This window comes from Fusarium keratoplasticum, chromosome 1 (genome assembly GCF_025433545.1).
Source record: "Fusarium keratoplasticum isolate Fu6.1 chromosome 1, whole genome shotgun sequence".
Classification (NCBI taxonomy): domain Eukaryota; kingdom Fungi; phylum Ascomycota; class Sordariomycetes; order Hypocreales; family Nectriaceae; genus Fusarium; species Fusarium keratoplasticum.
In genome coordinates, this window is record NC_070529.1 from 5,396,400 (window position 1) to 5,423,823 (window position 27,424).

The 27,424-nt window shown below is 54.5% G+C and overlaps 10 protein-coding genes across 10 annotated transcripts; 2 read left to right on the plus strand and 8 right to left on the minus strand.

Annotated features, from left to right (window-relative positions):
• Positions 1-171: 171 nt before the first annotated feature.
• On the plus strand, positions 172-2,341 carry NCS57_00160700 (Metallophos domain-containing protein; the record flags this gene model as incomplete). The annotated part of the gene is made up of 2 exons (XM_053051666.1): positions 172-489; positions 572-2,341. 2 exons carry the CDS (start codon positions 172-174, stop codon positions 2,339-2,341), a joined length of 2,088 nt encoding a protein of 695 aa, XP_052920181.1.
• Positions 2,342-2,733: 392 nt separating this feature from the next.
• Positions 2,734-2,994, minus strand: NCS57_00160800 (uncharacterized protein; the record flags this gene model as incomplete). The annotated part of the gene is made up of 1 exon (XM_053051667.1): positions 2,734-2,994. The coding sequence occupies one exon, from the start codon at positions 2,992-2,994 to the stop codon at positions 2,734-2,736; it is 261 nt and encodes an 86-aa protein (XP_052920182.1).
• Positions 2,995-3,629: 635 nt separating this feature from the next.
• NCS57_00160900 (uncharacterized protein) lies at positions 3,630-6,081 on the minus strand (the record flags this gene model as incomplete). The annotated part of the gene is made up of 5 exons (XM_053051668.1): positions 3,630-4,236; positions 4,360-4,925; positions 4,971-5,072; positions 5,151-5,382; positions 5,630-6,081. The coding sequence occupies 5 exons, from the start codon at positions 6,079-6,081 to the stop codon at positions 3,630-3,632; spliced, it is 1,959 nt and encodes a 652-aa protein (XP_052920183.1).
• A 1,155-nt stretch (positions 6,082-7,236) lies between these two features.
• NCS57_00161000 (uncharacterized protein) lies at positions 7,237-9,531 on the minus strand (the record flags this gene model as incomplete). Its single annotated transcript, XM_053051669.1, has 1 exon — positions 7,237-9,531. One exon carries the CDS (start codon positions 9,529-9,531, stop codon positions 7,237-7,239), a length of 2,295 nt encoding a protein of 764 aa, XP_052920184.1.
• Positions 9,532-13,423: 3,892 nt separating this feature from the next.
• On the minus strand, positions 13,424-14,435 carry NCS57_00161100 (uncharacterized protein; the record flags this gene model as incomplete). Its single annotated transcript, XM_053051670.1, has 2 exons — positions 13,424-14,229; positions 14,279-14,435. The coding sequence occupies 2 exons, from the start codon at positions 14,433-14,435 to the stop codon at positions 13,424-13,426; spliced, it is 963 nt and encodes a 320-aa protein (XP_052920185.1).
• Positions 14,436-14,593: 158 nt separating this feature from the next.
• NCS57_00161200 (Dolichyl-diphosphooligosaccharide-protein glycosyltransferase subunit OST5) lies at positions 14,594-14,938 on the minus strand (the record flags this gene model as incomplete). The annotated part of the gene is made up of 3 exons (XM_053051671.1): positions 14,594-14,639; positions 14,691-14,745; positions 14,800-14,938. 3 exons carry the CDS (start codon positions 14,936-14,938, stop codon positions 14,594-14,596), a joined length of 240 nt encoding a protein of 79 aa, XP_052920186.1.
• Positions 14,939-15,315: 377 nt separating this feature from the next.
• On the plus strand, positions 15,316-16,626 carry NCS57_00161300 (Histone acetyltransferase GCN5; the record flags this gene model as incomplete). The annotated part of the gene is made up of 3 exons (XM_053051672.1): positions 15,316-15,328; positions 15,390-15,514; positions 15,574-16,626. 3 exons carry the CDS (start codon positions 15,316-15,318, stop codon positions 16,624-16,626), a joined length of 1,191 nt encoding a protein of 396 aa, XP_052920187.1.
• A 1,175-nt stretch (positions 16,627-17,801) lies between these two features.
• On the minus strand, positions 17,802-18,782 carry NCS57_00161400 (uncharacterized protein; the record flags this gene model as incomplete). Its single annotated transcript, XM_053051673.1, has 1 exon — positions 17,802-18,782. The coding sequence occupies one exon, from the start codon at positions 18,780-18,782 to the stop codon at positions 17,802-17,804; it is 981 nt and encodes a 326-aa protein (XP_052920188.1).
• Positions 18,783-21,040: 2,258 nt separating this feature from the next.
• Positions 21,041-22,492, minus strand: NCS57_00161500 (Biotin synthase; the record flags this gene model as incomplete). The annotated part of the gene is made up of 2 exons (XM_053051674.1): positions 21,041-21,961; positions 22,181-22,492. 2 exons carry the CDS (start codon positions 22,490-22,492, stop codon positions 21,041-21,043), a joined length of 1,233 nt encoding a protein of 410 aa, XP_052920189.1.
• A 1,680-nt stretch (positions 22,493-24,172) lies between these two features.
• Positions 24,173-26,035, minus strand: NCS57_00161600 (uncharacterized protein; the record flags this gene model as incomplete). The annotated part of the gene is made up of 3 exons (XM_053051675.1): positions 24,173-25,662; positions 25,717-25,804; positions 25,889-26,035. The coding sequence occupies 3 exons, from the start codon at positions 26,033-26,035 to the stop codon at positions 24,173-24,175; spliced, it is 1,725 nt and encodes a 574-aa protein (XP_052920190.1).
• Between the last annotated feature and the right edge of the window lie 1,389 nt (positions 26,036-27,424).

Genomic DNA, 27,424 nt, shown 5'->3' on the forward strand with positions numbered 1-27,424 from the left:
TCAAGGGGCTCTTGTTCCCCGGATCGTCGATCAATCCACTGGGCCGAGACGACAGCCCACGACATTCTACGAACCACGACGTTTCAACACACAAGATACGTACGGGCTTGAACACAAATACAGGCACGAGCTTGAGGAGCCGCTCTGCCAGCGCAAGGGCATGGCGCCATCATGTCGGGTCGCCACTACCAGTATCGCCCCAACGCCAAGATCAACTTCAACGACCTGTCGGTAGCCGAGGTGCTCTGGCTCAACGCAAAGCAGATAGGCCACCAGGTAGGCCGGTGGGCCGTCGGTCCGTGGCGGAGGATGGCCATCGCGGCGGGCAGGAGGGTAGCGCACCAAGTGCGTCGCAACCTCACGTCTCGCCGGCTGCTGAGCTTCCCGCATGTGCTGGTCGTGTTTTGGGTCTTTGTGCTGCTCTATGGGGAGAGGTGGGTGTTTGATGGGAAGGTGGCCAACTGCGATTGGGATCATTGGGAGAAATGGGTATGTTTACACCAAAGGAGGTGGTCCGCGACGAGAAATGTGCGATTCGAGCTCAAGGAAAGGTCGACTAACAGCACTACAGCCGAAAGATGCGAAACCTCACCACCTCGTCTTCGTTGCCGACCCTCAACTTATCGATCCGCATTCCTACCCCGGCCGACCATGGCCTCTAAACCCCCTGACGGTGCTCATAACCGACAACTACCTCAAGCGCGGCTATGGCGCGATGCAGCATCGGCTGCACCCGGACAGCGTATTCTTCCTCGGCGACCTTTTCGACGGCGGCCGCGAGTGGAAGACGAGCAAGGGCAACTTTGTCGATCCGAAATGGGGACGGGGACGTTCCAAGGACGAGAAGAAATGGGTCCAGACATGGCACAACAAATACGGAGACGACTTTTGGCTGCAAGAGTATGAGCGATTCGGGGATATTTTCCTCGACAGCTGGAACAAGGGCGGCGAGGTGCCTGGATCCTGGCAGCGCGGGCGAAAGCTTGTCGCCAGTCTTCCAGGTAATCATGACTTGGGTTTTGGCGCTCAGGTTCAGGTTCCAGTGCGGGATCGCTTCAGCGCATTCTTTGGCGATGTGAATCGCGTGGATGTTGTCGGAAACCACACCATCGTGTCGGTCGACTCGGTTTCTCTGAGCGCAGACACCTCCGAGTACAAGAACCAGCACGATCTGAGGCCGATTTACGGGCCCGTAAACGAATTTCTGGAGGGCGTCAAGGTCACGAAGCGGAAGGCTGTGGAAGAGGAGTTGCGCCATTGGCATGATCTTCAGGGGGGACTGCATTACCCGCATGATGTCGAGGAACTGGACAAGTCGAATCCTACCTGGGGTCGTGCTGTTGATACTGAGGCGGCTTCTCAGGGACCCGACTTTCCTACGATTCTTCTTACTCACGTCCCATTGTATCGTGCGCCTGGCACCCCTTGCGGGCCGAAACGCGAGCATTGGCCCCCGGCGAAGCCTCCCAAGGGACAAAAGGGGCCGGTTATCCCTGACGAACCGAATGCTATCAGCGTCGTGGGAGGATACCAGTATCAGAACGTGCTCAACGAGGCTGATTCGGTCAAGTTGGTGAAGAGCATTGGCAACGTCAAGCACGTCTTTTCTGGAGACGACCACGACTACTGCGAGGTGGTGCACTCAGATGCGAAGGAGAACGTTCGCGAAATCACGGTCAAGAGTATGAGCATGGCCATGGGCGTCCCCACGCCTGGTTTCCTTATGGTCAGCTTGTACAACCCTGTTGATGCTAAGGGCAAGCCTCTTCCAGGAGCGCCAGAACAGACGATTCAGACGCATCTGTGCCTTTTGCCCAACCAGTTCCATACCTATATGGAGTATATCGTCTTTCTCATCGTCACCCTCGTCCTCCTAACCGTTCGGGCATTCCTCGTTCCCGCCCTCTCACTCACACCTTTCGCCCTTGAGCCTGAGAAGCAATCCGCCTCAACCGTCCTACCTCTGTATAAGGACAAGATGGATCCTCCTGAGGCCTTTCCTTCGCGCACAACATCGTCGTCAGGCACGTCGGCGCACCATCTCCCCTCGCGGCTCTCTGCCGCAGCGCCACGCAACGCCCGGAGCAAGTCTCCCGCGCCTTCAGCCTCGCCCCGGTGGCAAGCGCGGCGCGGAGCGGGCGGAGGCCGGAATGCCAAGCGTTGGGGATGGGGAGCCGACGGCGGGCCGCGGATCCATCTTGACACCAGTCTCTTTGACGCGGGGACCCAGGAGAGGCGTGTTGGTGGTAGAAAGGCTCTCAGCGTGGTTGGACGCGAGCTGTGGACGACGACATGGCGTGTGGCATGGATGGCGGTGTTGTTCTGGGTTTATCTCAACTAGGCGGTCATGCATTGCATTCGCACACGTGTATTAGGATCCTTATGTTTTTTTTGCTGGGCTGCATTGGGAAAAGGGCGTGTTCTTTGTCCTCGTCTTTGTATGTAAGTAATCACAGACATTTCTCGTACTGGGGAGAAAGAAAAAAAAGAGGTGGAAGGGAAGGGGGGTTGGGTAGAGCTGTTGTTTTTGACGGCCGACATGTCGCTCACGCCGAGCTGTTTTTTTATATGTACATTTAATCAATAGAGAATAATTAAAAAGTCATGACTTGGGTTCATCAGATGGTGTTGCTACTCCTGAAATGTGTTAACATGAAAGTAGTGTATCAAAAGAATAACTTGAGCCCATACCTTTTGCCACCTTCAAGGCAACAATCCATCTTTCCAGAGAAATCATCTCCTCCTGCCAACACCAATTCTCTCATCCCTCGCCCTCCTAATCTCGCCCTCCCTCTCTCTCTCCTGCAAGACGCGATCCACACCCTCCATATCCGCCTCCTGCTGCTGTTGCTGTGCCTGAGCTTGAGCGGCAGCCACCGCGGCAGCCCTTCGAGCCTGCTGCGCCGCGACGAGAGCCTCTCTTGCGCGCCGGTCTTCGTAGGCGGCTACGTCTTCGGACGTAATGGTGAGTGTTGTGGCAGGACGGCGGAGCATCTTTGTCTGGGAATAGAAACAAAGGGATATTCTTTGGGGATAAAGGTTGTGGTGGAACGTGTGTTTTCGATGGGTCACACGTGTTGAGTATTCTTTTATGGGTTGGTTTTAGAAAAGAATAGTAGTTGTTTTTGTCTGTTCCAAGTTGTCGATACTGATGAGATGGATGTGAGTGAGTGAGTGAGTGAGTGCAAGGTTGTTGTGAGGCTGAGATCGATAAACAAGAAGTGGGGCCTCGTCTTCCCCGTAGTTTAAAGTACGTACCTCGGCACCAAACATCCATTCACTATGAAGTTTATCATGACATGTATAGAAACAACATCATCATCAAACGTCGTCTTCTTTTCATTCATCTACTATATCCATCAACTGACCACCAAATTGTATATTAAAAAAAAAGCACTTATCAACAAGAACAGCTAACCAGATCCTCATGCATAGTCGTAACATCTCATTTACAAATGGCGGCATTACCTCCTAGGATTCACACCAATGCCAACCTGGTACTCCTAGGACTCCTAGACTCCGGGATTCCCAAACCCTCGATTCCCATATTCTGAACTCAACTCAGACCTATGCGGTCCTTGACTGCACGTTCCCATCAACGCCGTCGACCCCAGATAACCCAACCCAACTTAAGGATAATACTTCGAACGGCGACAACATTTGTACAAGTGTACCCACCCAAAGCTCAGATCCCAACAAGTACCCATCACTAACCGAACGATGCTGAATAACATGGTCGAGGGGGCCATGACGTGTTCCTTCTCATCGACGGGGCGGCCAGCCGTGGCATAGAAGATGGCGTCCAGCAGAGCCGACGGGAGGCCGACAAAGACGAGCCAGTTGAAGATGATGAGGCCGGCGATGAGATCGACGGAGCGCTCGTTAAAGCCCGGCACGCCGAGCGTGATGAAGGCTAGGGGCTTGGACCCCGTGAGTGTGCCGGCCGCCTCCTCCAGCGGCGCCGCGCCCATCAGCTGCGAGATGAAGATGAGCTCATATACCGTGTGTATCAGGAACGACCGCACCGCGAGGGACAACTTGAGGTAGGTCTGTCTGCTCTCTAAGAACTCACCTATCTTCCTCAGCTTCTTCTGTACCCAGCTCTTCTTCCCCGCATCCTGGTAGTCCACGTCCGGTGTGACCCGAAAGAAGCGCTTGCGGACGTCGACATCTTCGAAGTAAAACTGCACCTCAAAGACGATGTGGAGAGCCTTGTTTAAGGTGAGGGCCTGGACTCTAGTCAGTACAGAGTGAAGAGGCCACATGGGGCTGAAACTAACATTGAAGAACTAGGTCTCATCTCTTTTGTAACCTCTTTTGTCAGCGCTGTTTCATTTGTTTTTCTAGAATGCTACTCACCCAGGGCCAGAGGGATAATATCCGCCGATCCCCCCAACGCCCCAGAGGACGAAAACGTAGGTGAACACAACTGTACTGAAGAAGAAGAGGTGCCATGGCATGCGGCGGTGGTGGAATGACCTCGAACCGCCGCCATGCTTGCCGTAGAATTTCTCCGACCAGCGCGGACGGCACTTCTTGTGGCGGAAGTACTCACTCGCATCCTCCCTGCTGTAGAGCCCCTCCCGCGCGCACCGCAGATGAAGGGCGATGGAGACGATGGTGAACAGGAAGGTGAGGAACACGGATAGGATGAAGAGGACGCGCGGGCTGTACACCACCTGGCACATGCGCTGTGTCTTGACGGGCTCGGCGAGGCAGTACTGCAGAGGGTATTGCGGCACGCGGTAGATGAGGGTGTCCGGCATCCACCGGTCGTCGTCGGACCAGTAATGGTAGCACAGGTCCCGGCCCGGCATTGGGTTGAATGTGTCGGTCGGACGCACGAGCGGCGCCCGTCGGCGCTCCAGGGTCCGGGTTGGCGAAACGTCGGCCGAGAGTGATCGGTTGGTCACCCACTCGCGGGCCTAGGTTGGGGACAGGAATGTCACGTTCTTGGGAGCCGCAATTACCTTGTCTAGAGTCAGAAACAACGTCTCGGGTGGGTGTATCGTGCCGTTGTACGCCTCCAGATACGAGTCGGGACACAGGGCGATGAGCGAGGACGAGGCCGACTTGAGCCGTCAGCCAGAGAGAACCGTGGCAGCCAGGGCCGAGTTGGAGCTGTTGCTGTCGCTGCCATAGTCGGTCACCAGTACAAGCGTCCGGTACCGAGTATAAACGGCGTCGTTGTACTGCTTGACGCAGTCAGCGCGAGAGAGGTCCTTCCAGAGCGTCGGCTCCCGTTGCAGGCGGGCAAGCGAGCTGTTGAGAGCGTTGGACGCGCCGTACTCGGCCGGCCACTGGAGGTCGGATGGCGGCATGGTCGGCGTCTCCTTGAGGGAGTCGTAGCGTGTCATGTTGATGCCGGCCAGGTCAAAGGGCCTGCCTTCGAAAAAGGTGGTGGACACGAGGACCTCGTAGGCGTTTTACGCAGAGTACTTTGTCGAGACGAGACTGTTGGACCTGACGGTTTGTGAGCTACAATGCCTCAAGAGCAGCGGGGCAACAACCTGCAAGTAGTACAGAGGCAGTGATGCGAGTAGCAGCACTCCGTACATGACCTGGCGACGCAAGCTGGCCTGGCGGAATCCCCTGACCGACTCGATGCCCAAATAGAGCCCCCCTGGACCCCTGGTATGCACCAGGGCTCGGTGCCAGGAGGCCGTTCCGGAAGCAGGAGGCGATGAAGGCCACGGCGGTAGTGTCGATGTTGAGAGCGAACAGGTACATGCCCGTGGTGTTGGTACGCAACTTGAAGTGCTTGCACGTATCGCTGGCCATCGTCTTGAAGCCATACTCGGCGGCCTCGTTCGGCTGGAGGGTGTACAGGAGGATCCAGCTAGCCGTTGTTGCCGCGGCAAAGAGAACCCAAAGTAGGATGGCTATCTTGTTCTCGCCTATGCCGTTGAGGCGCTTGCCCGGCTTGAAGTCATCCCACTGCTGCTGCTCCAGCCTGACTGCTCTTGGAGAGGAGGATATGCCGCGAGGTCCGGTCTTGTCCGGTCTGATGTACTCGTCTGCCCGGGGCGGACAATATAGAGATTCAAATGAAGAGGAAGAGGGATGACGTCTGGTGTACATTGTGCCAGCACAAATTGAATCAAAACGAAGGTTGTCGTTGCTTGCGTGCAACAGGTGGGAAAGCGTTCCCAAGGTAGAGAGGAGTTGAGAGGGAAAGACCGGGTGTTGAAAGACAAAGCAGGTAGTAGAGACAGTTGAGAACAAGAAAGCGACAGCAAGTAAAGAGGGGAAGGAAGGAAGAATAACGAGTGAAAATGAATGAGAAAGGAGCTAAGAGAAGGGAAACTGAGCCGAGTCTTTAAGGACTGGCAAACACTTCACAGTCATCACAGCGGTTTTGCTTCAATGCAGGTTGAAGTTAGCAACGAGCTGAGCCTTGCTGTCAGGCGGCAGCCCCCATTGCCCGTACCTGCAGTAGTGGAGGGGCTTAGAAGGATGTGAATGGATGATTGAGTTGACCAAACCATCCGGAATTGTGAGATAAACAGGGGCATCTCTGGACCCCCTTGGCTCTTGACCTCACCCGGCTGGGGATTGGTTCTTCTGGCTGTCATACCTGTTTCAACTGATCGAAGCCAACCGGTGCGCCTTACCTTTTCCAGAGACTGAGGGAGGTCAGGATCCAATGGGGCCATAGATGCCCCTGTTCATCAGGCTTGCAGCTCAACCCCTGACAAACCCGTGTGCTGTTCCCGTTAGTCTCTATACCTTAACGCTACTAAGCTTTAAGAGAGAGAAGAAGAAGGTAAGAAAAAAAGTAAGTTGGAAGGATATTCTTATTAGATTTATTACTTTGATCTATGAGGGATGTCCTTCTTATACCTTATTCTTATGGCGAATCTCTTATTCTTTTTGCTGATATTACTGAGATACCATGGATGGCTTCTTTTCATTGCTTGGATTGTAGAATCTCCTGCCAGACTTGACGCCCTGGCCTGCTTACCTGCACCCGAAGCATCTTGAGGCTCATCAATAAACATCATCTTCTTTTCATTCGTCTATCTGCATTATATATCGTATCAACATGTCTGGCCATAAGGTCTCATGTCCCTTCCTCCTCTTCCTTCCTTGCTTCAAATGCTTTCAAGCGCCTCCTATGCGTTTGGTATCCGTAGATTCATCTCATGCAAACGCCAACCCTCCTCCAACAAAAAAGAACACAAAGGTATCAATAATAAGTAACCAAAACCAAAAGAATGGACGCAAGTCAAACCCTCAAGGTGACGTGCTAAACCCAGAAGCACACACATATTCCGCCTCCCACCGCAAAAAGTCGCCCAGGTCGTGCCCCAGATTATATCCCATCGGTACCGTCTCCGTGGTAGTAGTATCGTCTTCGCCATCGGCCATATGAACCACGAGCGGCATCATCGGGCTCGGTGGTAAGCTTTCCACCGAGCTGTGCGACGAAGGGCGCTTGGGGCGACCTTCGCCCACCCATCGCTTTAGCCCTGTGCTGTTAAAGAACTTAGCCTTCTTGTCCATGTCCAGGGCGTCGCTGGGGGCCGGGGCGTTCCAGAACCCGGAAGGAAACTCAGCACCCACCGGGATCGGCAGGTCAATGTCCGTGTCGATGGTTGACGGCGTTGACGATACCGTGCTGCGGGACGAGGACCGCATCGACGGCACGTCCTCGGGCACCAGCGTTCCGTACGTCTCGAACCCGAACGATTCGAACCACGACGTGATCTCTTCGACCTGCTTCATGTCTTCTTCGTTGGACATGTCCTGCAGTAAGTCTCCAGCTCCTCCCAGAATCGCCATCTGGAACGCTGTCCAGTCTAGCGTGTCGTCCATTGTCTTGATCCCCTTGACCATCTCGGACTTTGCGAATGCGATGGGACCATGACGGAATGAAGGTTTTGTGAGCGTGAATGGCGTGCTCTTGAGGTAAAAGAACTCGTCATTCTCTTCTGCCTTGAGGTCCGTCTTGTCAAGGCTTTGTCGGCTCGTCGACGGCTCCAGCTGTGTGTTATCAGGCGTCGTTACCATGACTTCAGGTATTGATGGGAGCTTTCGTAGAGGCTCTACTCCGAATCGTGCAGGGTTCTTTGGTGGTAGTTGAGGTGTGACTGAAGTTTCCACAGCTTCCGTTTTATCCTTGACGCTCTTGATGGACTCATCATCCCCCGTCGCTCCCTCTTGTTTCGAAAAGTTTTGGTTTCCACGATCCAAATCAGGGGTCAGCGAGGGAGATGCTGTCCGAGCAGAGGCCGCAGAGTTCCCCACAGCGCTCGCTCCAATCCGAGATGCCAGTTCGTCGAGATGGAATGGTTCGACGTCTGTCTCGGAGTTATCTGATGCCAGACTGCGGACCGAGTCGCTCGAGTATCGATGTTTCAGGCGCTCTTCGTCCAATTGTTGCGCTTCTTCCCTCTTCCTTCTTAACGCCTCAATGCGATCGGGTGTTAGCATCTCATCGGCCTCAATCCGCCTGAAACGCTGGCCCGTTAGAATGTCTGTCACATTCTCCGACAGGGTCCATCGTGGCGCTCGGATTGGTGATTTCGAGAAACTATGGCCACCGTGTTGGTGATGATTCTTCTTTCTTTGAGGTTTCTTCACCGAGGCCCGTCTGTCGGGTGATGATCGTGGGGACGGAGACGACGATGATTCCTCCCTCCATCTGGGATGCCTTGGGAAACCCGTCGGTAGAGGCATCGACTTTGAGTGTTTGTGAAGCGCAGGAAGTCCAGGCGGTGAAGGTGGTGACGGCGGTGATGGGGGCGTGTGCAGCAGCGCAGAACCTTGCGAGGCATGTCGTGCATCTCGAAGTGCGGAGCCAACAGCTATGAAGGCTTCATCCGTCTCGCGGATCAGGCGGTCGACAGTGTCTGATGACTCGCCCGAGCTTTGACTGCCATATCTGCTGCGCGAGGTCAGGCTGTCGGTTGGCCCAACCTCGTTGCGATCAGCGCTGTGGTCAGACAAAGAAACAGTCGTTGGGGCCCGCGGCGAATCTCTGTAGAGGTGTGCATCGCTACTGGCAGGACTGGGGCGCCCATTCCTGGAGCGAGGAGGTTGCGCGTACGGTCCATGCCGTGAGGAATGTGAGTGGGCTCGGCCGTGCTGTGCCTCTGCCAGACAAAGGCCGGATGCAGCCCTTCTATTTGCGGGAACATTGCCCGTGAGAGCGTCAAGGGCAGCAGCTCGCTGCCCCTCACAGCTGCGAAGGGAGACTGTCGAGACGGACTGACTGCGGTGAGCTGGGGGAGGAGGCACTGGATGCGAGATGCGATGGACGCTGTGTATCCCTTGTATGGTGATTGGCGCCGCCGCGGGAGGCTTCTTCTTGGGGATGGGCAGCCGTGACTTTGTGGCCCTCGTCTTTCTTTGCGTCGACTTCTTGGCGCAGCAGGAACTCAGTTCCTCACAAGAATCAGTAAAATCGTTGTCGTCATTTCCATTGTCATTGTCGTTGTCGTTGCCCTCGCGCTGCCTCTCCCTGGGCTGCTGCGACCGTTGGGGGGTTATAAGTCGTCGAATCAAGAAGCCCGGACGGTTCAACATGATGGATGGTCTGGCGCACAGCGCAGACGCCTGAAGAAGATGAAACGAACAAGAGGCCGAGAAAAGGTTTCACATGGCCCTGAAGTAAGGCAAGCGAGAGTAAAAAGGGAGGGGGAGCTGAAGTGAGTTTGTAGCACCCGTCTTCCATGCAGTTCAGTTCCGAGTCGCCGGATTCGAAGGCTCGATCAGACGGCGACAGAGTTCAGCGGGCCCGGATACGGAAGCCAAACCAAAGTGAGCTGCGTCTGCAAGCAATTTGAATCACCATGATGATCTGGCGTAGGACAGGGCAAATCAAATACCTCGTGACGCATACGCATACGGTGCGACCATGTAGTCTCTCTGTATCTCGACCCTCTGTTGCCCCGTTGCCGTGATGCCCGCTGTATGCCGCTTGCGACCCATCATGGCATGTTGTTGGTCCAGATTCCAGATGCACGCCGGGATCAGTCCTGCTGTGCTGAGTTGGGTGGAGAGTGCAAGGCAATGCCCACCGCAAGCTGCAAGCAGGCAAACTGATGCTCACATATGCCGGGTTCTTGGTAGTGCGCCCATTGGCTCAGACTCCATGTGGCTGATGCTATTCAGGCCCATCTACTCAGGCCTTCGTATTCTTTGTGCGACGTTTCGAGCTCCACACCCAGCCCAGCCGTTCAGCACGTCGTTGGTTCATGTTCGAGGCCCAAAGATAGAAGATCCAGCATGGATAGGGTCGATACCCGGAGGCAATCTTGGACACCGGGTACGGGTACGACTCGAGGCTATGGCAGTCTATAGCGTGACAGTAGCGTCTTCTGGCCGGCTTCAGCAAGAGGAGCAAAGCAATGAGACACGGCAGGCTGCATCTCGAGGTCGTAAGAGGAAGATCCAACTGCCAGCCGCGTGGTGCGCCCTGCCAGGCTGTATCACCACCATCACCACCGGAACACTGCAGCTGCGAGAGCCCTGAGGCTGACGTTCAGGTCCCAGCCGTTCTGGGTGACCCAATTCCCAACCTTTCCCTTTGCGTTACCCAAAGGGCCAATTCGATATATGACCCGTCGCTTCGAGCGGGCTGGTCCTGGCGACGGTTATCTACCGACGGCCCTGGAGCTGGCCTTGGCTGGGTGGAGTGCGGGAACGATGCTCTCCCGCGTGCACTGATGGCCAGAGCGAGGACTCGGCAGTCGATCCATGTTACTCGGTCGATCCATGTTGCTCGGACTCGGTCTCCTGCAGCAAACACCATGACCTGAGACGAGAAGGCTCTGCAAAGGCCCGTAAGACCAAATTCATACTGTCCTCGTCAGCCATGTCCGAAAGGGCGCATTGGTGCAAGAAGGATTGATCCTTATGCCGCACGAAGGAAGAAGCAAATAATGCCGAGTTTGCGCATGGAAGGAATCATAGTTGAAGTGTTCAAGCTGTATAAGATGCAATCCTGATCCTCATGTCAAGGTTGAATCGTCAGAAGGATGGGGCGTCAGCTGTTGAGCGTGGCAGTGCGTGATACTGTGTTAGATGTCCTCAACACTGTGCACCTCGCTGGACAAATCCTGCACATGTCACTACCAGACACTGAATTCTTGACGGAGTAATTTAGATATGAGACGTCTAGTATGTTCATGTTTGGCTTTTGGCCTATCAGTAAGCGCCCTATAAAGATGGACATGACCTTGCATCATTGCCAGTTCACCAATGTCACAGCTAGCACTTACACATATGTATGCCACCAACGCTGGACGAATCAGCAGAAGACGTCCAATTACCGGTAAAGTACAAGCTATAACGACTCTGACTTCTTTATTCCTTGCGTTAATTTCATCATTTGCATAAAGGTTCATTGCAAACCACGCCATCTTCCCGGGACCCAAGAACATCACAGCCCCTCCTCCCTGCACGCAACACTTGAACATATGTCGGCAGATGAATATATTACTCCCCTCTACTTCAGGCTGTACACACTTTATCAAAGGTACCCATCCTCACCTGAACACCCATACCCGTTTCGACCAAAACACGCGAGAGCTGCGTAGGAATCTGCGGTCGCGTCCGTCCCGCGCGGGGTCGGCGGGGACTCGTTCAAGGATGTCTCTTCGACAGTCGATACGAAGACATTCTAATTTTGGGTATCTCGCTCAAAGTCAGGCTTGGTCTTTGTATAGGTTAGAAAACGTTGTATTTCACGTGGCGAGTGCGTGGTCTGTGAGGTGGTTGTTGAGGGTCGAGTTTCTTGATATCTTCGGTAGATATTGCCAGGGACACCATACCCATATGTTCATTTCCTAAGTGCAATGACTATGGGTCATTGATAGGTGGGAATGACCATTTGTTATCGGGTATATTCGGTGTAGATAAAATTCATTGTTTCAGAATGAAGCGACAGGTCAACTGTAGGCTCCAGGGGTTGCTACTTTGCTCCAAACATGGCCAGTTGCAGCAGTTCTGACACATTTCGGTTCCAAGGTGTTCATACGAACTTGTTCGTATATACCATGCCGTAAATAAGCGTTAGCAAGAGTAACCTTGTAATACTCAACCCGCATTGTTGGGTACAAGACATCGACCCAGTTGTGTAGTTCGCATGCCCAGGTGAGGAACGGCCGTTGAAGTGATGCATGATCTGATTTCATTACTGCGAGCCCATATTTGCAATCAACGTGAAGCAAGTAACAGTAAACCATGTGCCTTATTAAGTATCTGCTCTCATATGCCTTGCCCGAGCCCTCATCTCCAGAATCCATCTCAATACTCCCAACCTGTAACAAGGTCGTCCCAAATATTTCCAAACCGCATGCTGTATGTTCCGTATATCGAGTCCAAACAAAGTCTTCTTCCCTCCCTTGTGTCGTAATCATTCAGTGTCGTTGTTGCGTTGCGTAAAGTATTTGCCGTCTCGTCTTGAAAGACGAGTCCTCATCCATCATCGTGCCTCGAGGCACCGCCCTTGTGGGCGCGTCCCCTAATATTCACAGCCCCCGTCTCATACGGCTTTAAAGGGCCGAGTAGAGCTTTCTAGGTGGCCGTGGCGCCGTCATCCGAAGCAGTGACGATGCCGCTCGCTTCACCGCAAACCCCCTTCTCTCCTCCAGCAACGGCTCGAAGCCCTCGTCGGGCTGTCTCGGGGCATCTCTGTTGCCAAACAGGCTCGTCGTCCATGACTTGACGGGGAGCATGAGGCAGCCGGGCCACGTCATTCTTCTGTGGTTGCTTCTGCTGGGCGGGCGTGTGTTGTGGGTTGAGGCGATGACAATCTTGATCTCCCGGGACTGGGTCATGTCGAACAATGGATAAAGAGACTGATGTTTAGTTGCTCTGCCAAGCGGCTTTGCGTCTCGGAATTGAAGTGATTGCGTTCTTGAGCGGCAAGAGTGCACAGTCCATCAACGAGGGCGTCGACCCCTTTTTCAATACCCCAGATTGAATCAGTTCCTGTCCTGTCCTGCCCTTGGCGTAGAGCACAATGCGAGAGTGAATTGCTCCTTCATTCCAATCGACGACGCCCCGGCCGATGAGTGGGCGTCAGTCTTCGCAAGTCTCAAATTCCTGCTATTCAAATTCCAGCGGCCGATCAAGGGAGCCCATCGCAAAGCCATGGCGTCAGAAGAGACCGTCGAGGCCAGCAAACTCTCGTCGGCGGAGCACTAACAGGTGAGCTACTGCCCTGACAAGGCTATTCGAGACCCCTGGGGCGCAAAGTCTATCTTGCGAGGCAAGGGACTATTGCATTGTAGTGTTGTTAGCCAAGGCATTAAACACATCTCGTGAATCACCCGATTGTCCGTCACAATTTGGGCTCGGGTATCAGGCTCCCGGGGTCGGTAAATCATCTAGGTGAAACATGAAGTTACCCGAGGATCATTGTCTTCCAAATCTACGTCAGATGTACCATGAAACATGCATGTCCTCCCGTCTATTCCGCCTCCCCAGTGCTCTCTTCGTCATCGTCCTCATCATGCTGGATGAACGGGATGAACCGAAAGTCCAAGTAACTCTGCTTGCCACCCTCCATCTCGACCATGAATTGCAAGCTTAGTACTCCTTGTCCATCGCCTCTGAGGCTGACCTTGGTTGCGATCCGCATCGCCTCTGATGAATTCTTGATAAAGTCAAACTTGTAGCACTGCGACCATCGCTCTCGAATGCCTAACGATTCAATGAGATCCCTTCCACGCGCAAAGTCCACGCCGGAGCTGCCGAGGTCACCTACACCGGCCAGCGAGAGGAAAGGCGTGGTCTTTGTGGCAGTGATTGTCAATTTCGTAGGAGCCGTGGGAGAGATCTCGGCGAGTGAATCTAGAAGTGTTCGAGACTGCATGATCATCTTGAAGGCGAGGTCGTTGCGATCAAAAGGAATTTCATCAGGAATTTCCGGCAAGTAGGTTGTCAAGGATGCCGTAGTCTTCACTCCAGACTCTTCGATCGTGATCTTGAATGGATCTCCTTCTTCATTGTACAAAAGGGTGCAGGTTCCTGAAATCCCGAGGGTCTGGTTGCTGAAGGCATCGGGGCGATAGTTTCGCAGATTACTCCGGTAAGGGTCCTGCTCAGCTTTCTGAGCGCGAGTGGCCACGTCGACGGCGCCAAAGATCTGGAGAACCTCGAGGATAGAGTTCAAAGAAAGTTGAAAGCTTGGTAGATCTGGGGGATCCGGACCTTCCTGTGAAGGAACGTTGGCGGTAAACGATGAGAAAAGACCTTTGTCGAGGAATGCAACCCCTGCATCTTGTCAGTTCCGTTCCACGGGCGCAATCTCAGATCGATTCACCTTGCATCACTCGCGCATGATCGGTCGAAAAACGGACACCTTCGTCTGTGATCTGAACGTGAACTCGAGGTGCAAAGTTGATGCACTTTAGGAGCTGATACAACGGCCTCGTCGACGTCGCAACAGCGCGGAAGATGGGTTGGGCTTCGGTTGCCATTTTGGAGATCTTGGAAGCCGCTGTTGGGACTGAAAGAAAGGTGTAGGAATTAGAAAATCAAAAACTGGCAGAAATGCAACGGGCGCGCGCAGCGGCGTCTCTCTTGTATGCTCCAACTATTGTACACGAAACCGACCGAACGGGGACTTTTGGGTATCTCAGACGTAGACTCCGACAGCACAGAACATGTAGACAACTCCGAATCTACAAAAGTCAGCAAGACGATATGGCAATGGAGGGTCAGCAGGGGCGTACGCGATGGCGAGAGAAGCTGGAATGCCCAGAACAGGGACGTTGAGAAGTGATCGGTCTATCAAGCAGTCAGTGATATGGAACAGAGCAGAATTAGTCGAGAAATGCCTACTCAGAGCGAAAACACCAGTGAGAGCGAATCCGAGCAGAAGCAGCAGAAAGGCGACCCAGAACTGGCTTCCCTTGTTCACGGCAGGAAAGAAGGGACTGGTAGCAGCAGCTTGCCAGACCTCATGCAGCGAGGAATCCATAGGCTAGGATGTGGTGAAGAGGACAAAGTCGGTATATGCGTTCGCTGAGCGGACGTTGAGCAATTGTTGGCGCGGCGTTGAATGGATTGGTATGGCCAGTAGGTGAAGTTGAGCTGCAGTTGCAGTGTGTTAGGAGAGGCTCTGGGGAAGCTTCATGAGCTTACGATGGCGCATCGTGGCCGATACACCAAAAAGGCTTAGCGCACCAGTTCCCCTGACAGCTGGGCCGCTTGGAAGCCTCGAGAATGACATAAGCAGTGCACGGGCCATCTTGAAACGCGCCCATCCTCCGCCATCATGATGCCTATCCAACTCCATCATACTCGCCTCTAACACCACACTTTGATTGCAAGTATTGCGATTGAACCACCACAGCCATGCCTGATGAGAGTAAGTCGCATTGAGAGTGCGGCCGCGATAAGCTAAAGATGTCTGACATGCTACTATTTAGACGGAAAGCGCAAGGCCGAGGAGGACCCGACCTCCCCTACCCCCTCCAAGCGCATAAAGCAAGATGACTCTGCCGAACCTCCAGACAAGAAGTCAGCCATCAAACCTATCCCATTCCCAGAAAAGGTAGGTCTCTTATATGTATTTAATAAGCGCAAGTTACTCATCACACCTCTGTCTCGTAGCCGGCCGTCATCGAAGAGCGTAATGGCGAGATCGAATTCCGAGTAGTCAACAACGACAACGAGCGCGAATCCCTCATAATTCTCACCGGTCTCAAGTGCATCTTCCAGAAGCAACTCCCAAAGATGCCCAAGGATTACATCGCTCGACTCGTCTACGACCGCACTCATCTGTCCATCGCCATTGTCAAGAAGCCTCTGGAAGTTGTTGGTGGCATCACGTACCGCCCATTCAAGGGTCGCCGCTTCGCCGAGATTGTCTTTTGCGCCATTAGTTCTGATCAGCAAGTTAAGGGCTACGGCGCGCACCTAATGTCTCATCTCAAGGATTACGTCAAGGCTACCAGCGACGTGATGCACTTCCTCACATACGCCGACAACTATGCTATTGGATACTTCAAGAAGCAGGGCTTCACCAAGGAGATCACTCTCGACAAGAAGGTCTGGATGGGTTATATCAAGGATTACGAGGGTGGAACCATCATGCAGTGCTCGATGCTGCCGCGGATTCGATACCTCGAGATGGGTCGCATGCTCCTTAAGCAGAAAGAATGCGTCCAAGCCAAGATCCGAGCCTACTCCAAATCACATAATGTTCACGCACCCCCCAAGGAATGGAAAAATGGAATCACCGAAATCAACCCTCTCGACATCCCCGCGATCCGAGCATCAGGCTGGTCTCCAGATATGGACGAGCTGGCCCGTCAGCCCCGTCACGGACCCAACTACAACCAGCTCCTCCATCTTCTCAACGACCTGCAGAACCACAACTCTGCCTGGCCCTTCTTGGTTCCCGTCAACCGAGACGACGTTGCCGATTACTACGACGTGATCAAGGAGCCCATGGACCTGAGCACCATGGAGAGCAAGCTCGAGGCCGACCAGTATCTCACGCCCGAGGACTTCATCAAGGACGCAAAGCTTGTCTTTGACAACTGCCGCAAATACAACAACGAGAGCACGCCGTACGCAAAGTCGGCCAACAAGCTCGAGAAATTCATGTGGCAGCAGATCAAGGCCATTCCCGAGTGGTCCCATCTAGAGCCGGAGAGGTAGGACTTGCGATCGGTTGCTCAGCCAAAGAGGATAACAGTTCGCTTGATAAACACGCGAGCTTCCTCCAGAGGCCACGGGGAATAGGTACTAGATCTGCATTTGTTTGAGACCCGTGTTTTATTGTCCGATTTTAGGGTGGGTTTATGAGCGAGGCGTTTCAAGGGTTGAGATGTTTTCATGGGAGGTTGTACTATATTCATCATATGCACCTTGTATATGGTGGCGTTGCAAGGAATTGATAGTTTCATGATCACGCTTTCTGTAGATGTCCAAGTGCCACGCAGGTAGGGTCTTGATATTATCTTGTCTATGTATAGTAGCGAAACGTGGTCCTTTTAGCTATACCCAGGTGTTGCCGGTGGTGTTATGATGCGCTGTCTTATGGCCAAGTCAACAGCGACAGTAACCCAACGATGATACTGCATGGTCCAACGTGTAAGTAGCAAGACGAGTATGATATCAACACATTTACACATACATAGCACTACCACAAGGTTCATGCCAGGTATCAAGTACTAATCGAAATCCAACTTCGATTGGCGGCCATCTATCAAAAAGCCGAGTCTATGAGTCAAAGTGACCAGCACATGAGAACCCACAGACAACAGGAAAAGACGCAGCCTTGCAAAAAAGAGAATATTGTCGCTATGTTTTTGCCAAATCCATCTACCACAACAATCTAGCTTTGAGTTCCCCCGAGGCAAGTGTAATAAAACGCCCCGAGGAATATTCATCACCACAGCATAAACAAAGCCCATCAACATTGAACCCGGCAATTCCCGTAATCCCCATTCCCAGATAGAGACCATATCGCCCAAACACCACTGGCCGTATTTGCAAATGCAAATGGCAAAAATGACAAAAGAAAACCGTGCAAAGATGAAGCTGCTTGTCTCAGATGCTGGTCGTAGCAGCGGTTGACCCCGGCAAACCGCAGGGGTGACACGGGGTCGATGCTTGCATTGAGACTGTAGCCTCCTCCATGCGGGTTCCGTGCTCCGATGCCGTAAGAAAAGGAATGAGGCTGTGTGGTAGGTAGATGAGAGTTTTGGTCCAAAAAAAAATACGGCCCCTTGAAAGAAAAGAGGTGCCGTAGAAGGGTATAATTTTGCGAAGGTCAACGCTTTTTTTCTGTCTTTGATATTCTTGACTCATTACAAAGTCGAATAGAGGCATCACGCCTCTGCACGCTGGCCTGTTCCCGCATCTCCTACCGGTAGACGGAGATCCGAGTGCGTGCGGCGGGTCCAGGGGATGCGGATCAGGTGGGGATTATCCATGAAGTGGCGCCGCAGGGAACTTGCAGGCGTTGGGGAACGGGTACTCGACGCCTCGCGGGCCGGGGGGAGAACCGTAGCCCGGTTGGGGTTCTCGGATTCGAGAGTGCGGCGGAGCATGGGGTGAAGGGATTCAGGAATCTCGTCCCAGTGACCGGCTCGAGCAGTGCTGAGCAGGCCAGGGGGAAAGAGTGCAGCGGGAACAATCGTAGACGAGTCAGCCCCACGGAAGATTTGTTCTGTCAGCAGACTGAGCTCGCCCGTCTCGATGGCGTTCTTGAGCCACTGCTCCCACTCCTCGTCGAGAATGGTAGAAGTGTCGCCGGCTTCACGTCTCGCGACCCGATCTCGGAGGCGCTCATTCAGCTCGACTCCCACACTCTCCAGTTCATCCTCGCTCTCGACGTCCATCTCATTATCCAGGTCGTCAAGGCCGACATATCCCACCTCGGCGGATTGGCTGCGAGAGTTCCGGGGCAAGTGCTCGATATCGGTCCAGTCGGGAAAGCCATCGGCGGTGGTGTCGCGAATGGTGTACCCCTGCTCCTTCTCATACTTCTCCTTGGCCCACTTTGTGCCCTCCCACTTGGTCAAACCAGCGATCTCGGCATTGGTGAGGCGAAGGCCGTCAAAGGCGCGGAACAGTCGACGGTGCCAAGGCCACCGAGAGAGGCGGATGCGGTGCGTGGAGTGTGTGTAATCGAGGCCAGGATACTTGGCTTCCTGAGTCTCAAGGTGTCCGTAGAATGCATGGGTCTCTTGTCGAACCTCGGGAATCAGGCTGCGTTGAAGAAGGGCGTGAAAGTTTTGAGGGTCGTTGCTCTTGGGACGAGGAAACATATACTCGTACACGAGCTGGTCGACGGGACGGCCCTTCATTGTGGTGGTGATTTCGTAGAGATTAGGAAGATGAGACGGAATCGCTGGGATAGGTTGTCGTGGAAAGGCGCAAGTTTTCAGGATCGCTTTGTTTTTGTCGCTGGGAATTACCGTTGCTCAGAGAAGCAGCCAGAAGAAGCCGAGTTGGTCACGTAATCGGAGAGTCGAAACGCACACGGGCCGGAGTGAATTTGGAGCAGAACCCGAGGGTCCACCGTCGTCGGAGCAGGCAGGTCGCAAAAGCCGAGACAGACAACGCAGAGGAGGATCAGGCAGAAAGGCCACGAGACAAGACGAACTCCAGGGTTAGGAATGCTGGGAAACGGCCAGAGCTGCTTGTTTGAAGGTGGTCGGGCGTTCTCGGCGGGGTGAGCGACACTCGGGACGGCGGAGCCGAAAGGGCTGTGGTGGCAGTTCCTCCGGGATGAGAGAACACGCACACGCACGCTCGGGCAATGACAAGGAGGCGACGGATTCGAGAGTTGTTTCCCAAGGGAGGAGATATTTGGACGAGAGGTTCTTACTGAAGTGGGAGGGAGAGAAAAAAGAAGAGGTGAGAGTCGAGAACGAGGCAAGGGAGGGAGGGTAGTACCTACCTAAGTAGATAAGGTGGGAGAGCGGCCTCGGGGAGGGAAGGAGGGGCGGCGGAAAAGAAAAAAAAAAAAATAAGAACCTACCTACGTCCCATGCCTGGATTGCAGAGTGCGCCAAACAAGGGACCAGGTGCCAAGCTGGCGGGTGCGAAATACCAGCCGTCCGTGGATCGGCAGGCTACCTCGAGTGTTGTTCCAGGGCTTTGCTTAGGGATCTATCCCAGGCGCTTCATAGGCTCCCGGGCGCCGCTTGGGAGGCCGGGACCTAATGCGCCTGGACACACCTGGCGAGCTGGGGCCTGCTCTCAATGAATCAATGAATGAATGGGGGCGGCGGGCGTGGGATGGGTGAGGCCCCCGTAGGTGCAGGTGGTGGCCGGCCGGGGGTGTGGCGACGGTCAGGCGCTAAGCACCAAACCTGGTTCACCGATTTGCCCTGCCATCCGCTCTCTCTCCATTCCATCATTGCCTGGGATTATAGCCTTCACAGGGCCACCGCCCGGGGCGCTCAGCGCACCTACACAGTCCCTCGGGTTGCAGAGAGACTCGTCTTTCCCTGTTCTTCCCCCGCCGTCAATGCGCTGGAGGCAAGAGAACCCCAGGCTGCAGGACCCGTAATTCCGTCATCGTGTTTGCTGCGCTGGTCTTCGTTTGCAAGGGGGTGCGTGACTGGGCTTGTTTGGCAGGACCCTTGATAGTTGGGCGACGGTTTGAAGCACCCTCACGACGCATCGCAAGCTCTCGTGCGAATCTACTGTGTAATGATTCAACAAAGGCATCGAATTCTCACACCGTGCAACTCTGCCACCTGGCCAGATGTTCATTTAAAGATGGATGGCTTCCCGAAAGCTAACATCCAGGCACCAAAGGTTATCAGCGCTGCACCGTGTACCTGATGATCCCACACCAATCGCTTATTCCCCTCCTAACGTTTCGTGGCCACGACGTGAACAATGAAACCGTGAGATGTGGTAATTGCACGACCAAGTCGTTTATCAAGGCCTCTTTCCATCGTCGAATTGCCAATGGGCTTGGGGTTCCTGCATTTCTTGCTGTGGCACGTCGTTCCGTGCAAAGGTTTACAGCTGTGTCATGCGTCTCTCAAGGAATCATCATTGACCACATGTGCTACTACAAAAAAGTGCAAAACGGACTACTATCTCACCGAGATTTGACTGCTAAACGACGTGAATTTCCTCACTCCGTTTGGCACCCTCTTATAAAGTGCACGTCCGCCCCCTCGTGGCGTCTCCCATCTCTCCCCCTGCTCAAGGTCAGATGCCATCACCCATTTTATTCAAGCCAACCAATCCATTTCCTTGCTTCCCGGTCTCCGCCCCCAGTCCCCCATCACCAGTTTTCCCTCTCCAGCTTTCATCGCTGTTAGAGAATCCCTGGCTTTTTATTCGCCCGTGACCGGCCTGCCCGCACCCGGGTCGATGCCGGTCCCGGAGACTGGGCCGGTGAAGGCAGGTGCGTGCCCCAAAGCGGCAATGTCGGGTTCGAGCTCATGATGGATGGGGTACGCGGTTTCAAACAACAGCAGCTTCACACAGACACACAGACAGGCATTGCGTCAAAAACAGCAGACGGCCTTTTTTTGCTTTCTTCTTTTTTGTTTACGCAAAACTTCAAAACTCAATCGAGGTAGGTTCTGGCTGATGTTTACAGAACTCTCACCTCGGGGGCCGGTTGGGGAGACTTCTCAAAGCTCTTCATGGGCTCCAGACCCCAGCGGCCAAACATCGCGGCGTCCTCGTCCCATCCGTTGCACTCGGTCGTCAGCATCTTCTCGCCGGTGAAGATGGCATTGGCGCCGGCCATGAAGCACATGGCCTGCTTCTCCTCCGACATGGTCTTGCGTCCAGCGGCGATGCGGATGATGGTCGAAGGCATGATGATGCGGGCCGTGGCGATGGTGCGCAGCATGCTCGTGAACTCGACCATGGGGCGGTCGCCCAGCGGCGTGCCCTTGATGGGCACCAGGGCGTTGACGGGGAAGCTCTCGGGGTGGCTCGGCATGGTGGACACGGTGTGCAGCAGGCCGACGCGGTCCTCGCTCGACTCGCCGAGACCCAGGATGCCGCCCGAGCAGACCTTGATGCCGGCGTCGCGCACGTGGCTCAGCGTCTGCAGGCGCTCGTCGTAGCTGCGTGTCGAGATGACGGAGGGGTAAAACTCGCGGCTCGTGTCGACGTTGTGGTTGTACGCCGTGAGGCCGGCCGACTTGAGCTCCTTGGCCTGCTCGGCGTCGATCATGCCCAGTGTCACGCAGACCTCCATGCCCATGCCCTTGACGCCCTCGACCATGGCCTTGATGTTCTTGAGGCTGTTCTTGCGCCCGCGCATGTCCCTCCAGGCGGCACCCATGCAGAATCGGGTGCTGCCATTCTCCTTGGCGGTCCGCGCCGCCGCCAACACGCTCTCGACGCTCTCAACCCTCTTGGCCGGCACCTTGGTGCCCTTCTGGTACCGGGTCGACTGGGCGCAGTAGGAGCAGTCCTCGGTGCAGCCACCCGTCTTGATGTTCATGAGGGTGCAAAGTTGCACCTCGGCGGGGTTGTGCCATCGACGGTGGACGGTGCTCTATCGGGATTCTGCTGTCAGTGATGGGGGTCCTGATTGGCAATGGCGAGCATATGTGAGGTTGTACACGCAACTACCCCGCCATTCGAGTCGAGCCGGCAGATCCAAGCCCCGCAAATCGAACCATTGAGACAACCGTGATGGCAACCATGATGGTTCAAGACTTGGCGATGATAACAGAGCTAAAAAGACAAACAGAAATAGAAAGAAAGCACTCACAGCCTGGTACGCCAGCTCCAGAACGGGCTGGTAGTAAATGGCCGCAATCTCCTCCTTGGTCCAGTCGTGTCGGACCGTGTTCGCCGTGACGGCCTCCCGCATAATCTGCTTCCTCCTCTCAGCCCGCTGCTTCTCAACCGCGTCGTGCGCTCCCGCCGGGGGAGGAGGCGGCTGCGATGGCCGAACGTAGTCGACGACGGTCGACATGGCTCTGGCTCGCGGGTGTTGCCATCTCGCCGAAGCGGGGAGCGGGAGGCGACCGCTCGTCACCGGGCGGAGGGCCCTCAGGCGGAGAGAGGCACCGGGCTTCATTGTGAGAGAGTGAGAGATTGTGTGAGAGGGTCAGAGAAAAAGAGGAAAGAAGGAATGATGAGAGAATGGATGGTTGAGAGAAGAGAGGAAGAAAGGAGGAGAAGGGAGAAGCTAGTAGTGTATGAGCTGGACGGCAGTGACCCAGCAGCAGCGGAGGCACTAGAGCAAGGTGTCCAGGGACTGGGCTGAGAAAGAGGAGACGAACAACACCAGAAAACGTCCCCAAATGGAATGGATGCCCCCGTCCGTTGCGTTGTTGGTGAGCTCTAGAAGCATGGGCTGTGCTGCCTTGACGGCTCTACCTCCCCCCACGCTGACAAGGGGCCGCCTGGGGCAGATCGACCCAAAGGTGAGAAACCCAGCCGATCTTCGGCCAGTCTCCGGGCGTCCATGTCGCCTATCAATCTTGCTCTCTTGTGCATTGAGCCCCATATCTCAACTCAAAACATGGTGGCTGCACAGATCCGGGACATTGCCATGCCCATTGTAGCAACGCGGCAACCTCGGCTCCTCGGGGAGACGTGCCTCAAGACGGCGTTATTTAACCGTCCTAAACCGCCGCCAACCTCTATTCGGAGCTTCTGTGTTGAGAAACCGAGCATCTTTCCCCTTGGGGTCGAGGATGCTTCTCAGGACGGGTAGGGGCGGGAACGGGGGTAAACCCGAGCGATGGCGCGATGCCAGCGTCTAACGAGCCCGCCCTGTTGGCGAGGAACACGCACTGCGCTGCAGACAAGATGCTTGACATCGTTTCCATCTCATCCCATCCAGCTTGCTTCCCCGCCTGTGTTTGTACTGTAACACAACAGCTTGAAGGCGCGCCAATGGCTGCTGAAGGTGTCTCACCCAATTGAGCTCTCTTGAGAGTGGGGGGACAATTGCCATGTCGAGACTCGGTCCGCTGCCCGTGATGTCCCTAGCCTTGGCGGGTGTGCTTTTTTTGTTGACGGCAGTCCAGCCCTGCAAAGAGACCCCTGATGGCAATCCGTCATTTCTCGTTGGCTAGGGAATTTTTTTTGGTTGAGATTTGAAAGACAGGGCCTGGTCCTGGCTTTTAGTTGAACCCCGGAACATGCCCGTCCAACGAGGGATTCGGAATGGCTGCCGTGGCCGGGAAAAACTGGGGGGTGGCCACCCTCTGTCGTAATCGCGGGGTTGGTGATGGGTTTTTGTTTTGTTGTGGCACCATGGGTCGATTTGTTGCGGCTGTGGCCGGCTCCGTTGGAGAGGGTGTTCCGGTTCAGAAGGGAAGTGTTTGCGTTTTTGATAAGAAGTGCTATTCTTCCAATCAAGTGACTGTCGCCGGTTGAGAGAATCTTGAAAGCTCAAAGGACAAAGACCTGTCGACTCTGTCAATAATGATCGCTGACATTCATCCAATCTATATAAGAATGGTAAACAAGAAGAGAAAGGCTCAACAAGAGAACTTGAAGCTCAATATCAAGCTATATTTCATGGTCGCATCATCCCTTGGTCCAGGACGCCGTATTATCCGCCAATTCCAGAATCCCAGATTGCTTGTGTTTCTCATCATTACCCAAAGAAAACCGCCCATGCAAAATCCTTCCAGTCCTTGGTCAAATAGCCTGCGTCGTCAACGGCGTCATGGCCTCGCACATGTTCCTTGAACCTCGCAACACGAAACTCCCAAAAATCCGACACCATATCCAAATCTCAGCTTCAGGGGTAAGCGGCCTCAGGATACCGTCTGCCCATTCCTCCAGGGCTTCCACCTCGTTCCTCTGGCGGCACTCGCTTGTCCCATCTCTTTCTTTCATTACGTGAGTCCCATGCGGGATAGTCTCGTCGCCGATCTGCATCGGCATGGCTGCTAGTTCGCCGCTCCACGTCCGGTCGTCGAAGATATCTCTCACGGCGTTCGTCCTCCCTTTCCCGTTCTCGCTCTAGCTCTCGCTGCCGACCCCTGTCCCGCTCTCGAATGCGATCTCGGTCTCGATCCCGTTCCCTCTCATCTCGCATCCTCCTTGATCGATGGTACTCCTCATCACTCGACTCGCCTTCGGACGAAGCTCCAGAGAGGTCGGAGTAGCTCCGGCTGAGGCGAGTTGGAGGAATCCGGTCTCGGCTTCTTCGGGCGCGTTGTGAGTCGGTGTGGTACGCACCGGCCCTCGGTGAGTTGCGGGTTCGGTCCGACCCCGTCAATCCGTTAGGTAGCATGTTGGACACCTTTTCTGATAGCTTCTCTCGAATGCTGCTGGTATTGGCTGTAGATCGTCGCCGAATGGGTTCATCAGGTCTTATATCCGGCCGATGAGGGCGGAACGACGTAGGCGGGTTACTGGCAGCGGGCGGCGGCGGACCGGATGGGGGAGAGTACCGACGAGATCCTGGCGAAGGCGGGCTCGGGTTGTTTCTTCGCTTCATGCGAGGCGGAGCCGGCTCATCCTCATCGGTCGATTCGGATGAGTAGTGTCTCGGCTGACTGTGTCGGCGAGGCGGTACGGGCCGCTTCGCATTTGGATCAAGATAAGCTCCTCCTCCATGCGAATAAGGAGGCTCAGCATGTGGCGGCGGGTTGTTGTAATCGGAGAAGCTTCGTCTCCGGGCATGCTCATCAAAATTGCTGTCATATCTCCCAGGTGATGGTCGTCCTGCTCGCCCACTCCCATGTCTGCCAGGGACGTGGTTGTACAATGGTCGGTCATACGCAGGCTCAGGTGGTCTTCTCGGCTGGCCTGCAAACGCGTTCCCTGGGACATGAGTATAGGCGAATTTGGGCTCAGGTGTCTCATCTGGCTCAGGGCAAGAGCCAGGAGCCTTTCGAGGGACTTCGCGCGCAGATCCCCGAGAAGCTTCCTTTTCCCGGACTTGAGCCTCCTTTCTTAACTTCTCAGCACACGACTTGTGCCAGTGATCCACTTCGGCGTCAGCCTGTGCAGGGAAAACCTCCTTGGGAAGATCGGGAGGGAACTCTTGGCCAGTCTCGGGATGTTTTAGGTGCCAGTTCTTGACAGCAAACTGCAAGAAAGGAACGTGCTCCTCTGGGCCGAGAAGGATTTCGAGGGATTCCCATCGAGAGAAACCTCTAGATGTGAGTGCAGGGATCGAAGGTGGCTCGAAATCGTCATCGGTAGGTTGTAGAGTATGTTGACAGCCGGTAACCTGCCAAATGTAGGAGATGGATTCATGTGGCATTTCGACGAACAGCGCTATAAATCATATTAGCATGAACAGCCTTGCAACGGTCGAGAAGGTAAGCCTACAGTCGTAATCGCCACCCACAGCCTTGTAGAAGGCAGCGAGCTTGCTTGGTGTGAGATGGCATTCTGTCTTGTCGCCAATGTTTAGGATCTAGTATGACGTAGTTAGTAATGCGGTCTCGAGCATGAGAGCTCCTAGATGAGCACTCAGACTATGGAAATGGTGCGCGCATACAATATGTCGAACGATGGCTCTCAGCAGCGCATCTAATAGCTTGGAAGGACTCTTGTCCTTCTCATACATGTAGACATATTCAATGGGTGGCGGCGGGGGAGTTGATGAGGCCCCCGGCGGGGCATCAGGCTTAGGAGGGGTCGCCATGACGATGATGAAAGGTAGAGGTGAATGCGACCGGCGATGATGAAGAGGACAGCAACGTTGAGGAGCGCGTGTGGTGGTTTAGGTGAGGCCGTCGCACGCTCTCATCCAGGGCGAACGTGGATGGCGGGGGAGCGCAAAGTGAGGCAATCGGCGGTCAGAAGGCGGCGATCGGGAAGGCAACGGCGCCGTAGGCGGGAGCGACTAGGCCGGCGACGAAGATGGCGCATTCAGATCGAGCCGGGGGGGAAGTTGAAACCTGACTTTGGAAGAGAAGAAGAAGGAGGGCGGAAGTTTTTCAAGACAGGGCGCTGACTGCAGACAAATAAATTGGGAATGGATGGATTGATCGCAAGAGAAAGAAGCAGCGTAAGGCAGTGAAAGCAAGGTACAAGGGCCGGGCCGTTGGGAGCTGATGACAAGACAAGGCTTGTACAAGTCCAAAGTGTACTCGAAATTCCCAGGCAGCGAGAGAATCTTGGCGGGGGGCATGGAACTAGCTGGGCACCCGAGGGCACTGCTGCACTGGGCAGAGCCTTGCTTGGTCTTGACCTTGACGTTGCGTGGGTCAAAACATGGATTATGGGGGTGATGTGAGATGGATGGATGGATGGCAGCTCTCCTTTGGTTCTGCTGTGCCTGAAAGAAAGGGTCGGCATCCGAGGCTGTTGAATGGCTGGCTCGGGGCTGACAAAGAGGATAATCGTCTTGATAATCCAGGGCAGCTGACCTCTCTGTCTCCCGCTACCTTACTAAAATGCTGTGCTGTCCCTCGTTTCGTGACACTCCCCGGTGCCCAAAGGAAACAGAACGAGCAAGGAACAAGGCACCAAGGCTGTGCTTTGCTGCCATTACGGAATCCTCGCCCTCTGCCTCACTCAAAAACTGCCGGGCCTCCGTCGTCTGACACGTGCATCATCGCTGTAGGTCCCCCTGCTGCGCTGCTTGTTCATTGTCTAGGATGGCCCCCGCGGAATGCGTACGACGCGAATGAGAACAAGATGGTTTCCATCATGAGTTGAGTCTAGTGTCATGGGCTGTGTAAGGCATCGGTACGCAACACAAGCCCGAGCACGGCGCTTAGAAGGAGAGCACGAGATAATTCCAGAACTTTAGCACGGGTTACCTCTTGAACTTGTCAACTCAGCCAACTCAGCCTCATTCTGTTGCTGAGCAATTCTGCCCCCCACTGCCAGGTTTAGATGCGCATCTGGCAGATTTGACATGACCTGCCTTGTTTCGTGCATGATGCCTGATCAACTTGGAATTTTCTCAAAACTTCCACAAAGGGCAGGGGATGGAATACCCGGCGAGGATCACACAAAACTCGGTAATCTCGGGTTGTTTAGGCCTGGGTATCAACTGATGATGAGAAATGGGCATCTCTCAACC